The sequence below is a fragment of the Bipolaris sorokiniana genome (genome assembly GCF_000338995.1).
Source record: "Bipolaris sorokiniana ND90Pr unplaced genomic scaffold COCSAscaffold_4, whole genome shotgun sequence".
Taxonomy (NCBI): domain Eukaryota; kingdom Fungi; phylum Ascomycota; class Dothideomycetes; order Pleosporales; family Pleosporaceae; genus Bipolaris; species Bipolaris sorokiniana.
In genome coordinates this window covers 1,692,462-1,702,922 of record NW_006911898.1, presented here as the reverse complement: position 1 = coordinate 1,702,922, position 10,461 = coordinate 1,692,462, and the positions used below count along the sequence as shown (strand labels likewise).

The 10,461-nt window shown below is 52.4% G+C and overlaps 4 protein-coding genes across 4 annotated transcripts; 3 read left to right on the top strand and 1 right to left on the bottom strand.

Moving 5' to 3' along the window:
* Positions 1-639: 639 nt before the first annotated feature.
* COCSADRAFT_84188 (uncharacterized protein) lies at positions 640-3,172 on the top strand (the record flags this gene model as incomplete). Its single annotated transcript, XM_007699901.1, has 3 exons — positions 640-793; positions 854-1,626; positions 1,673-3,172. The coding sequence occupies 3 exons, from the start codon at positions 640-642 to the stop codon at positions 3,170-3,172; spliced, it is 2,427 nt and encodes an 808-aa protein (XP_007698091.1).
* A 713-nt stretch (positions 3,173-3,885) lies between these two features.
* COCSADRAFT_113354 (uncharacterized protein) lies at positions 3,886-5,161 on the top strand. The gene is made up of 2 exons (XM_007699900.1): positions 3,886-4,074; positions 4,127-5,161. Exons 1-2 carry the CDS (start codon positions 4,017-4,019, stop codon positions 5,098-5,100), a joined length of 1,032 nt encoding a protein of 343 aa, XP_007698090.1. The 5' UTR covers positions 3,886-4,016; the 3' UTR covers positions 5,101-5,161.
* A 562-nt stretch (positions 5,162-5,723) lies between these two features.
* Positions 5,724-6,925, top strand: COCSADRAFT_35169 (uncharacterized protein). The gene is made up of 2 exons (XM_007699407.1): positions 5,724-6,761; positions 6,834-6,925. The coding sequence occupies exons 1-2, from the start codon at positions 5,894-5,896 to the stop codon at positions 6,851-6,853; spliced, it is 888 nt and encodes a 295-aa protein (XP_007697597.1). The 5' UTR covers positions 5,724-5,893; the 3' UTR covers positions 6,854-6,925.
* A 363-nt stretch (positions 6,926-7,288) lies between these two features.
* COCSADRAFT_158747 (uncharacterized protein) lies at positions 7,289-9,281 on the bottom strand (the record flags this gene model as incomplete). The annotated part of the gene is made up of 2 exons (XM_007699899.1): positions 7,289-7,300; positions 7,353-9,281. The coding sequence occupies 2 exons, from the start codon at positions 9,279-9,281 to the stop codon at positions 7,289-7,291; spliced, it is 1,941 nt and encodes a 646-aa protein (XP_007698089.1).
* Between the last annotated feature and the right edge of the window lie 1,180 nt (positions 9,282-10,461).

Genomic DNA, 10,461 nt, shown 5'->3' with positions numbered 1-10,461 from the left:
CGAGATGCGCCTGGCCTGCCACCCACCGCCGTGGGCCTTTGCCTTCGTTGCCTGCCCCCGCTGATACAGGCCTCGTTTGCTCACAACCGCATCGCCGCCAGTATGCATGCCCACTGACTGAGACGCTCCTCCAAACATGGGCCGTCTAGCAGCAGCATCAGCCGCCCATCTGGGGCGGATGCGGCCACGGCTGGTGCACACATGTAATCACCCCCGCGGTACTCTAGACGTGACAGCTTGATACGGCCTAGTGCAGCAGATCGCCGTGGCGCGTCACCAGCCGGGTAGCGGCCTCACTCATCCTCGACTACAAGCGGTGCACCCGTTCCGTATACATACGCACAATCACTCACACACAGCCGCCTCCCCATATCCTCACCACCACCGCCATTGGCCCCTCGACGCCCTCGACACCGCCTGGCTGCGAACTGCTCGACTCACCGTACTCCTCCCGCCAGCGTGGCTCCCGCACCGCACCGCACCCTGCCTCTGCATCGCACTTGCCCCACTACGCCCCGAGTGGCCAGCACTCTCCCCGACATTTACTCTCTCTCCACATGCCTCTCCCCCAGAGATAGCTGCCCTTGACGAGCGCCTGCTGCTTACGTTTCCGCCTCGCTCCCAATTCAATGTCACATCATGGACTCTCCCGACCACGCACATGCCTTTTCAGGCGATCTCGGAGAGCCGCAAAGGCCACGCCAACTGCCCCCCGATCTCCCCACTTCGCTCAATGACAGGAGACCCGTCCACATCATGAACGAGGAGACCGAGATATACGATGCATGGCAAGGTAGGCGCTGCTGCATCCGGCAGGAGCCATGCTGCAAAAGGGGCCGCTAACACCACGTAGGCCAGTCGCAATTCCTCACCACGCCCATGCCCGCCCGCCCACTCAGCTTCAACCTCTCGCTCGACGACCCGACTTTTGGAGATGAGGACATGCAGCAGCTCGAGGACAGCGATAGCCGTCTGGTACAGATGCTCGCTCACCAGGCACGCCTAAAAAACGACAACGCAGGCGATGAAGCAAAAGTGGTCGCTGACGACAAGTTGTCGCACGAAGAGAAGAGGGAAGCTCTGCAAGGCCTCTTCACCTTGGCTGCCTCCAACGGCGAACTCGAGAGGGTGAAGCGGTTACTCGACGGCAAGGCACGGGAATACATCGACATCAATGGAGTCGACGCCGAGGGCACACCGCCCCTAGTCTACGCAAGCTGCTTTGGCCACGAGGATGTCGCTGCAACCCTACTCGACCAAGGCGCTACTGTTGACATACAGGACAGGAACCGCTGGACACCCCTCATGTGGGCCATGACGAACCGACACAAGGATATCGTTAAACTCCTCCTAGAGCACGGGGCATCCACGGACGTCAAGTCTTCGGGTGGGAGGACTGCATTCGATTTTGTCGAACCCAACACGGAGCTTTCCGAGTACCTGCACGAGAGTGGATATGCCATTGGCAATGTGGGTGTTGGAGATGACTTTTACAGCTCTGGCTTCTCGCAAGATCGCTTTGAGCAGGAGATGCAGGAGAATGACATGAAGCGACGCATGATGATGGAAAGCGCGTTCAACCTGGAAGTGGATATTGGCAATCTCGGCTTGGACGAGCAGCCAGAGGTATGGACGAAGGCTCCCAGCGTGAACGCACCGCTAACCGCTATAGTCTCCTGAAGAGCCAGAAGAAGAAGCCCAAGAGTTTATATGGGATAGGTGCCTCAATGATCAAATGTTTGTCTTCCAAGAAAACGAGCTCGAACGCATCCTCGACATCATCATCACCAACATGACACCGCAACGCTCCCCATCGCAAAAGCCGGTACCCGCAAACATACTCTTCCTCAGTGCCCGGTATGCACACTATCATGCCAATCCCGAACTCCTTGAAACATTACTCGTATCTGCCATGAACAAGATTAATGACGTGGTTGAAAAGCATCAGTGGGATATGACCGTGCTAGCGTTCTGGATGTCGAATGCTACTTTGCTTTTGCATTATCTCAAAAAAGATGGCGGATTGATGTGCGCCACCAACAACTTTCAACTGCAAATGGCGGAACTGATCAACGAAATCTTCATCTTGATTATTCGTGATGCAGAGCGGAGAATGGACAAGAATCTCGACCAAGCAATGCTGGACCACGAGCCGATGCCTGGATTTGAAGATGTGCATTTCCAGCACGAATGGAAAATATTTCGTTCAAAGCCAAAGGCGAAACCCGTGGAGCCACTTGAGAAACGCTTCCGGCCGCCGTCCCCGAAGCGTCGAGCGCAGCCCTCACCGCGAAACATTACTTCCCTTCTTGCATCTACTTTGTTTGTTCTTGATCTTTACGACGTCCATTCCGTCATTACAGCCCAGGTGCTATCGCAGCTGATATACTGGATTTCTGCCGAAGTTTTCAACCGCATAATGTCCAATCGCAAATACCTAGCTCGGACAAAGGCTATGCAAATACGCATGAACGTCTCGACACTAGAAGATTGGGCGCGATCAAACAACCGGCAGCCAGAGCACTACGAGAACGGCTCCATGACCTCCACTGGGGAGAACACTGCAGATGCTGCCAAGCGGCACCTCGAGCCTTTAATTCAACTACTTCAATGGCTACAATGTTTCTCATCACTTGGCGAGGATTTAGAGTCGCTTGTAGGAACATTGCAGCAGTTGACGCGCCTATCACCTCAACAGCTATTGCATACCGCAAAATACTACAGACCAGAAGTCGGCGAAAAAGGTCTCCCAAAAAGCGCATCAAAATACATTGTCCACCTACAAAAGGCCGCAGCCGATCGAAAAGCTGCAAAGACGAAATCACCGAATCCTGACTCTGCACCGACCACACCAGTCAGACCGACTGCTGAGAGACCAATCGAGCCCTCGCCTGCGCCCTCACGAATGTCTGATGAGGAAGAGCATGACGAACTTCCCGACGAGCTTCTTCTGGATCCTTCGTATATGCTACCGTTCTCGTTACCAACATCGACAGATATGCTGATCAGCTACGGCGCCGGCTTCGGCGGCGTCAACAAGGAAAGGGAACGGAAATACATTCCCACTGTACCTCCGGAGTTCATGGCCAAACTAGATCTAAGTGGCGGCATGAACAAAAACGGCAGCTCATATTATTCAGAGTCATCATGGAATGATCCAAGCTTTGGGTGAAGGTAGAGAAAGTTGATAGAGTTGCAAATCCTTACTGATTACGGTACGGGCTAGTTGCCTCCATTCCGCCTGGTTTGGTTGGAGACCCGAATTCCTTCAAGCCACGTCGTGCCTAGCACCCACTGCCATGACTGTCGTATCCATGGCAAGAGCCGGTCCCCAGTAGAGAAATATCAACCGCGACTAGCTCGGTTATGAGCGAAGCATCCGCGTTTCAACGAATATCCGCTCGGTTGAAAGCCACTTCCCCTGTTGTTGCATACTCCACAGACGCTCGTAAATGCGACCTGGTGGCTGATTGGGTTGAAGGCATGAGATGTAAAATAAGCCGGGCCAATTGGATATCATTATAGCATCAAGAGACCGATAGCTTCTTCTCAAACATGGCTAGTGCTGTTGACAGCAAATGCGAAGATGTCAATATTCAACTCGCATGACCTGGTTTTACCGGCTGATAACCTTTGTGCGCTTGAAACCCATCAGACTATAGTACTCTGGGTTAGATGCTTCTGTTCTAGTTTCCCAATTTATGATCATCTAAAAATTTACAGAAGGTATGGCGGCGATTGGTCTAGTACCAAATTATTACTCGATTGAAAATAGTGATGCCGGCTATCTGCTTAACTCCGCCATCGGCCCTTGAATATCCATGGTCGGCGGCCTCCGATAGGTAGTAAGCGTTGTTCGACAGGGTCTAAGCTACCCCACCACCCCGCCACAGTTCCGTGTTGGTCTCATACATCTTTCCAACAGCGGTCGATTCCTCATTCTTTTTGTCAATTAATCCAAATCCTAGCTTTGAATCTTCTCAAATACCTTCTGATAAATTGTCAAAGTCTACACCATGGCCCGTTCAATCCCAATTGAGGAAATCGATTCAACATTCAAGTCAAAGTACACAGGTATGATATATTTGGAATATATTCTCTTCTTGTATTTTTTGACACTGTTTAGACCTCATCTCTGCACCTCTCGGCTCAAAGGTGCTGTCCTTCAGCGACGAATACTTTGCTGCTGCAGAAAATCTGATAACGCCAACTCCACCAATCCGTAAACCGGGTGTCTTCGTCCATACCGGAGCCTGGTACGATGGTTGGGAAACGCGCCGCCACAACACAGAGCCCGCAGACTGGGTAGTCTTGAGACTGGGTACCGCCAGCGGAAAAGTAGCGGGTATCGAGATTGACACGGCCCATTTCAACGGCAACCACGCTCCAGAAATTGCGGTCGAAGGCACTTTTGTCAGTGATGAGAAGGATGAAGAAGAGGTTAAGAAGCCAAGCTATGCAGGCTGGGAGACCATATTGTCAAAGCAGGAGTGCGGACCTAGCCAACGGCATGGATGGCTGCTTCCCAATATTACTGAAAAGGCATACACTCATGTTCGGTTGCTCATGTACCCAGATGGAGGCATTGCGCGTTTCCGCCTGTACGGTGTTGCTGTTCCAGTCTTTCCTCAGTCAGCAGATGCTGTCTTTGAGCTCTCTGCAACAGTCATGGGTGGCGTTGCAACGTCTTGCTCTGACCAGCATTTCGGTACAAAAGACAACCTGCTCCTTCCTGGCCGCGGAAAGGATATGGGCGATGGCTGGGAAACGAAGCGCACACGTGGTGAGCATGTTGATTGGACGATTATAAGACTTGGAGCAAAGGGCGAGATTGATCACATTGTTATCGACACCGCGCATTTCAGAGGCAATTTCCCACAAAAGGTGCAGGTATTCGCAGGTGCTTTTGACAAAGACCCCAGTCATGACGATGCGAGATGGACAGAAGTTCTGGCCCCGCAGAAGTCAGGCCCAGATACAGAACATGTATACAAGGCTGAGTTGAAGGAAGTAGCGGGCAAGGGATACACGCATGCTAAGCTGGTGATTATCCCTGATGGCGGAGTAAAGAGATTTAGAGTCTTTGGAAAGCGGGTTTAAGGGTTTGATGTTCTAAGATCATAAATACAAACTACTGTTGTAAAGATTTCATGGAAACTGTTTACATTCTCAAAATTGGAAGATATGTGTGGAAGCATGTGGATGGCTGTAACATGACATATAGCCGGAAAGACATGCCCGAAAATAGTCCATTTTCCCTTTAGCGTCTCGGAAGGACGTGCTTATGTACATACATACGTGGGGTAGGGGAACCCCATCTACACCTCGGCCTACAGTGTGGCATCATTAATATTCTTACATCTGCTTAAATTCACTGTGTGCTGGAACAATTAAAGAGAATACTTCCAAAGATGTCACAACCAACATGGCTCCTGGCTGCGGTTTACGTCACACCAGTTATACTGGTGTGCTATTATTTCCTCGGCCGATCTAGTCCGTCACGAGCCGCAGTAGGAGCGATACTAGAGATGGAGATATCAGAGGTACGTACACTCTGAATCTGCTGTTGATTCATGTTGTTCATGTCTGAATTGAGTGTTAAAAATGAGTTTTAGTTGCTAACAACCAATCTCAACAGATCTACGTGTACCCGATTAAATCGCTACGAGCAATCAAACTAGCTTCTGCAATTGCAACACCACATGGCTTTGTACACGACCGTAAATCCGCCTCTTTCTTTCTACGTCACTCTACCCAAGATTCCAGAACCAGTATCTAGTATCATTCTTTTACTGCCATTCATATTCCATGAGCATCAATGCAAGCAACCCAACTAACCAAAACCCCAGGCACCTTCATGCTCCTCGAAAAAACACCCACAGGCTACAAAAACATGGCCGTAGCATCCTACCCCCAAATGACGCAATTCCTCCAAGAAATCTCCCCGTCACCACCTTCAGCAACCTCCAATGCCCACAGCAACAGCAGCACCGACTCCACCCTCACAATCCACTACCTAGCCCACGGCGCCACCCCCAACCAATCCAGCCTCACCATCCCCCTCAACCCCCCAACCACCTTGCTCCAAACCCTCGAAATCTCCCTCCACGGTAGTCCCGCAACCGCCTACCGCATGCCCGACCCTTACAACACGTGGTTCACATCCTGCTTCGGGTTCCCCGTCGAACTCGTCTATCTCGGCTCGAGCCGGCGCTCCCCACGCTTCAGCAACCTCACTTCTTCTTCTTCTTCCCCTACCACCTCTTCTTCTTCTGCATCGGCCCCGCAAATCGCCCAATCCCTCACTTTTACAGACTGCGCCCCTTACCTCATCACATCGTCCGCTTCCCTCTCCTCCGTCTCCTCACGCATCGCTTCGGAAATGGATATCACAAAATTCCGTCCGAATATCCTTCTTTCCGGAGCCAAGGAGGCGTGGGATGAGGATTATTGGTCGCGCATCCAGATCGAGAGTGAGAAGGCGCAGACAGAAGTGGCGCTGTTGCATAATTGTGTGAGGTGCAAGAGTATCAATATTGATTATGCGACGGGGAAACCGGGGACGGGCGTCAAGGGCGAGGTGTTGAAGCGGTTACAGGGGGATCGGAGGGTGGACCAGGGCGCGAGGTGGAGTCCGGTGTTTGGAAGGTATGGGTTTTGGGTTGGTGGTGGAAAGGGGAGGGAAGAGAAGGAAGAGGTGGTATGGAGGGTTGGGGATAAGGTTAGGGTTACAGGGGTGAATAGGGAGAGGACTGTTTGGAGTGAGTCTTCCTCGATATTTTCAGTCTTCAAAATGTTTGGTTTGGGTGTTTGCTGACTTTGCTTGATCATAGGCTGGCCGAATCTTGGATAGTGAGTGCAAGTAGGGCGACGATAGAACTGGGTATCCTCACGATTTGGAGTAGACTGACAACTCAGATCAAAGACACAAAGTGTTGAATGTTAAATTCCTTCAGCTACGTTACTATTGGACCTCTTTAATATAATGATGACTTGGACTTTGAGATACTTTGAAAAAGGTCCCAACCTGACCTGAATTAACGCCGTGCTCTTGCAGACAAATCCCTCTAATAAAAACCAAACGCTCCGACCCAAAAAGACAGCCCAGGCGTGGTCAGCCGGCATCCGCTAATGATGCGCACAGAGAAAGTTTATGGCTGCCTACTTCCTTTCTATATGACGCCCTTTTGAATAAACGCCGTGGCGATGTTGAATTGATTGAAGTTTGCATGCATTTTTGAGACGAAAGTCGTGTGCTTTTGATAAATGATGCATAAGATGAGAAAATTTACCAGGTTTCCTATGTGCAGGTTAGTATCTGTTATGTCTGATTTATGAGTAGCCAAACTTACAGCAATGTACTGGCCGTCTTCCTTCTTCTTGGCCCAGAACTCCTTTGCTTGTGCCTCACTCAAGCGGCCCTTCTGCATTGCGACATCAATCAGCGAGGCTTCGACGCCTTCGCCCATGCCCTTGCTAGAGCCACAGACGAAGATGCGTCCGTCGAGCGCGTTGATAACGAACCACACAATATCGGCTTGCACCTTGACCTCGTCCTGAACATATTTGACTTCGTTGGAGCCCCCGGATTTGACCTTTCGGCTCTGAACGACTTTCTTGATTTCGCGTTCGTGGTCGCCCAGTTCGCCAGAATACAATTCGTCAAGCATCGAGTCTCGCACACCTTGGATGAGCCAGATCTTGTTAGCGCAGTTGGCGTTCTTGAGCCTATTCAGAATGAAACCTCGGAAGGGAGCCATGCCAACACCGGCACCAATAAGAACCATGGGTCCTTCTCCACCAAACTGCTTCGAAAGTGGGTTTGCCATGAGACCACGGAACATGGGGACGCGGAGATCAAGGATGCTACGAGGGTCGACGCCTTCATTCTCAGTTGTGATAAAGGTATGGGCCAGGCGTTCCATGAAACCACTGCCAACGCCAGTGCGGACAGCGCCCTCAGCGTGCCAATCAGGTGTTTCGTGAACAGTGACGGCCATTTCGATGAGGCGACGAGTTCCTGGAAGGCCGGGACGAGCTGAAGAAATGTGGGGGTCGTTTGAGAGCGAGTAGAAACGTGGCATCAATTGGGTGAGGACGGAAAGAAGGTGCGGTAGCGGTGGCTTGGACGAAGGGAATGCACTGAGAAGCTGCGCAACAGTAAAGTGAGAACTGGTGCGCAAATCACAGAAAGCAGCCTGTCCTTGGGCAGAGCAGAGGTAGGTCAAGATCTTCTTCTCGTTTGGTGCCTCAGCGTACTCGGCCATGACGCGGAGGAGGTTCTTGGTTGGGGGATTTGACTGGATATCCGTACACCAGGTCAGGAGCTCGCGGCGAGTTGTAACGAGTTCGCGTGGCTGGTCTTCTCCCCAGATGGTTGGCCATCTTCCTGAAAAGGTCTTGAGTGTGACTGGCTTCTCCCGAACAAACTTGGGAATGCAAAGAATGTCAAATATCTCGTCAACCATTTCCTGGGAATTGGGTGGGCAGATACCGACAGCACCACCAACCTTGAAGTCAACTCCTCCCTCATCTGGGTAGTCGGTCACATCGATATCAAAGTGGATTGTGCGCTTCTCAGCGCCCGGCTTGGTCAGCTCGCGTGCGTGGTATAGCGGAGCCGAGTAGACTTCATACGGCGGGTGTGGTTGGACGTATTTGGGTGGCATCTTGTGTACCTCGGAGACATACTTGATGTCCTTGGATGGCAGAGGATCAAAGGCCATATTGACGGGCGGGAGCGGCATTGTGTCTGTGAGTTGACTGTCGAGGGCGAGGGGACCCAATTTGAGATTGAGAGTGCGGAAGGCATGGTTGTCTGGAATGATGACGGGGACGAAGTTAGGCGACAAGGAATCAGGAGCCAGTGTCTTGAGAAGACAGCATCCTCCACCACAGCACTGGCTGATGAGCTTGGTGGCTGTCTCTCCCTCGCCCAGTATCCGTCTGATGTCGTTTGGGTTGTCCGAAATTAACGTCGTGGATGCCCGCCGAGGCCGTGACTGCTCCGCCAGGTTAACCGAAGCGGCGGGCAGCTCCTGCAGCTTGTCGATGACCTCGTCGACGGCCTGGTCGGGCTCGGTGATTGGCGTCATGGGAGCCTCTGAATCGTCGCTGCTGTTTGTCCATGCTGTGGCGTCGCCCGAGGATTTTGGCGAGATATGTTCGGGCTCCGACTGCGACTGCTCCGGCCGCAGTGACAATTGAGGGATGTCCCTAGGTTCTGAGGGTATAGGATCTTCAGGGTGTGAGGTAGATGTGTGTGGTATGGGGCTTGCCATGGTGGATGTCGAGGAAGCCATGTGTCGGCGTGGTGGAGAGGAAAGACGAAGGAGCGGCGTGGGAATCGGGGAGTTGACAACGGGGACTGCTTAGCGCGAACCATTGTTATTAGCAACATGTTACTCATACCTGCGAAATCATGTCCAATCTGAGCAGCAGCTACTGTCAGTCAGTGAGGACGCGCATCCTCGGCTGGCTTGCTAAGCTGCGGGACACGGACGTGAGGACAATGTGGGGGAGCGAAGGGTTATCTGATGCTTTTTCCACGCACCGCGGAATTTGTGCTTATCAGATGGTGGCATCACACACACACTCAACACTCACCTTGACCAAATGCTGACAAACGAGTCCGCGCAAGCGATGGCCGCGTACTAGATCCCAGGACGGACAATGCGATCGTACGCGAGTGAGTGGGACGTAGTGTAAGGTAAAGTCTGGCGGTGGGTGAAGGTATGCGCATGAGGGAGAAGAATGGTGGTGACGAGCCCATCTGCCCTCCGCGCCCGGCCGCTTTTCCCTGCCTGCTACTGCCGATCAACGACGCCGCCTCCAAGGGCTGAGATGACCAGACCAGGACTTGCACTGGTGCCGAATGACGCTTGTGCGGGCGCCCACTCGATCGCATCGCCGAAGCCGGTCTGGTCTTGTCGTTCCCGGCCTGGCCCTGCTTTTTCCGACACAAGGGGTACATGGCAGAAAGTAATCGCTGATCGGCTAATTTTCTCCTACTCACTATCTCCTGATCATGATGGCCCAGCTGCCGTTCATGGCGCCACCAGCAACTGACCGCTACCCCTATCAATGTCTAGCAACTCCGAGTGTAATTCTCCTCGGCGTATAATCGCGCAAATCTCCAAATACAAACTACCACTGCTAGATGCCGGTTCCGACGGCTTGGCGGTCATTCCATCTGATAACCACGGCCTCAGACCCGGGCCCCACCAGCTGCCCTCACAAAACCCTGCCACCATGCTGACGCCTGCATCTTGAAGCCTGCAACTCCATCAGCCCTCTCCCCCACATGTACCGCATCCATCCCATTGCGGAATGATTGCGTCTTGCCGCTGGAGCATCGTTACGTCGTTGAGCCGCCACCCACGTCCATCCTCAGCTTTACCTTGTCAGGATATGATATTACCCAGACACCCTAGCCCGCCAAACTTAACGAGCGTAGCCTTT

Excerpts from the sequence above, each read along its gene's own strand:
- COCSADRAFT_113354 (XM_007699900.1), top strand. The coding sequence starts at position 4,017 with ATGGCCCGTTCAATCCCAATTGAGGAAATCGATTCAACATTCAAGTCA. Across the intron at positions 4,075-4,126 it reads ATTCAAGTCAAAGTACACAG|ACCTCATCTCTGCACCTCTC; the intron begins GTATGATATATT and ends GACACTGTTTAG.
- COCSADRAFT_35169 (XM_007699407.1), top strand. The coding sequence starts at position 5,894 with ATGGCCGTAGCATCCTACCCCCAAATGACGCAATTCCTCCAAGAAATC. Across the intron at positions 6,762-6,833 it reads TAGGGAGAGGACTGTTTGGA|GCTGGCCGAATCTTGGATAG; the intron begins GTGAGTCTTCCT and ends GCTTGATCATAG.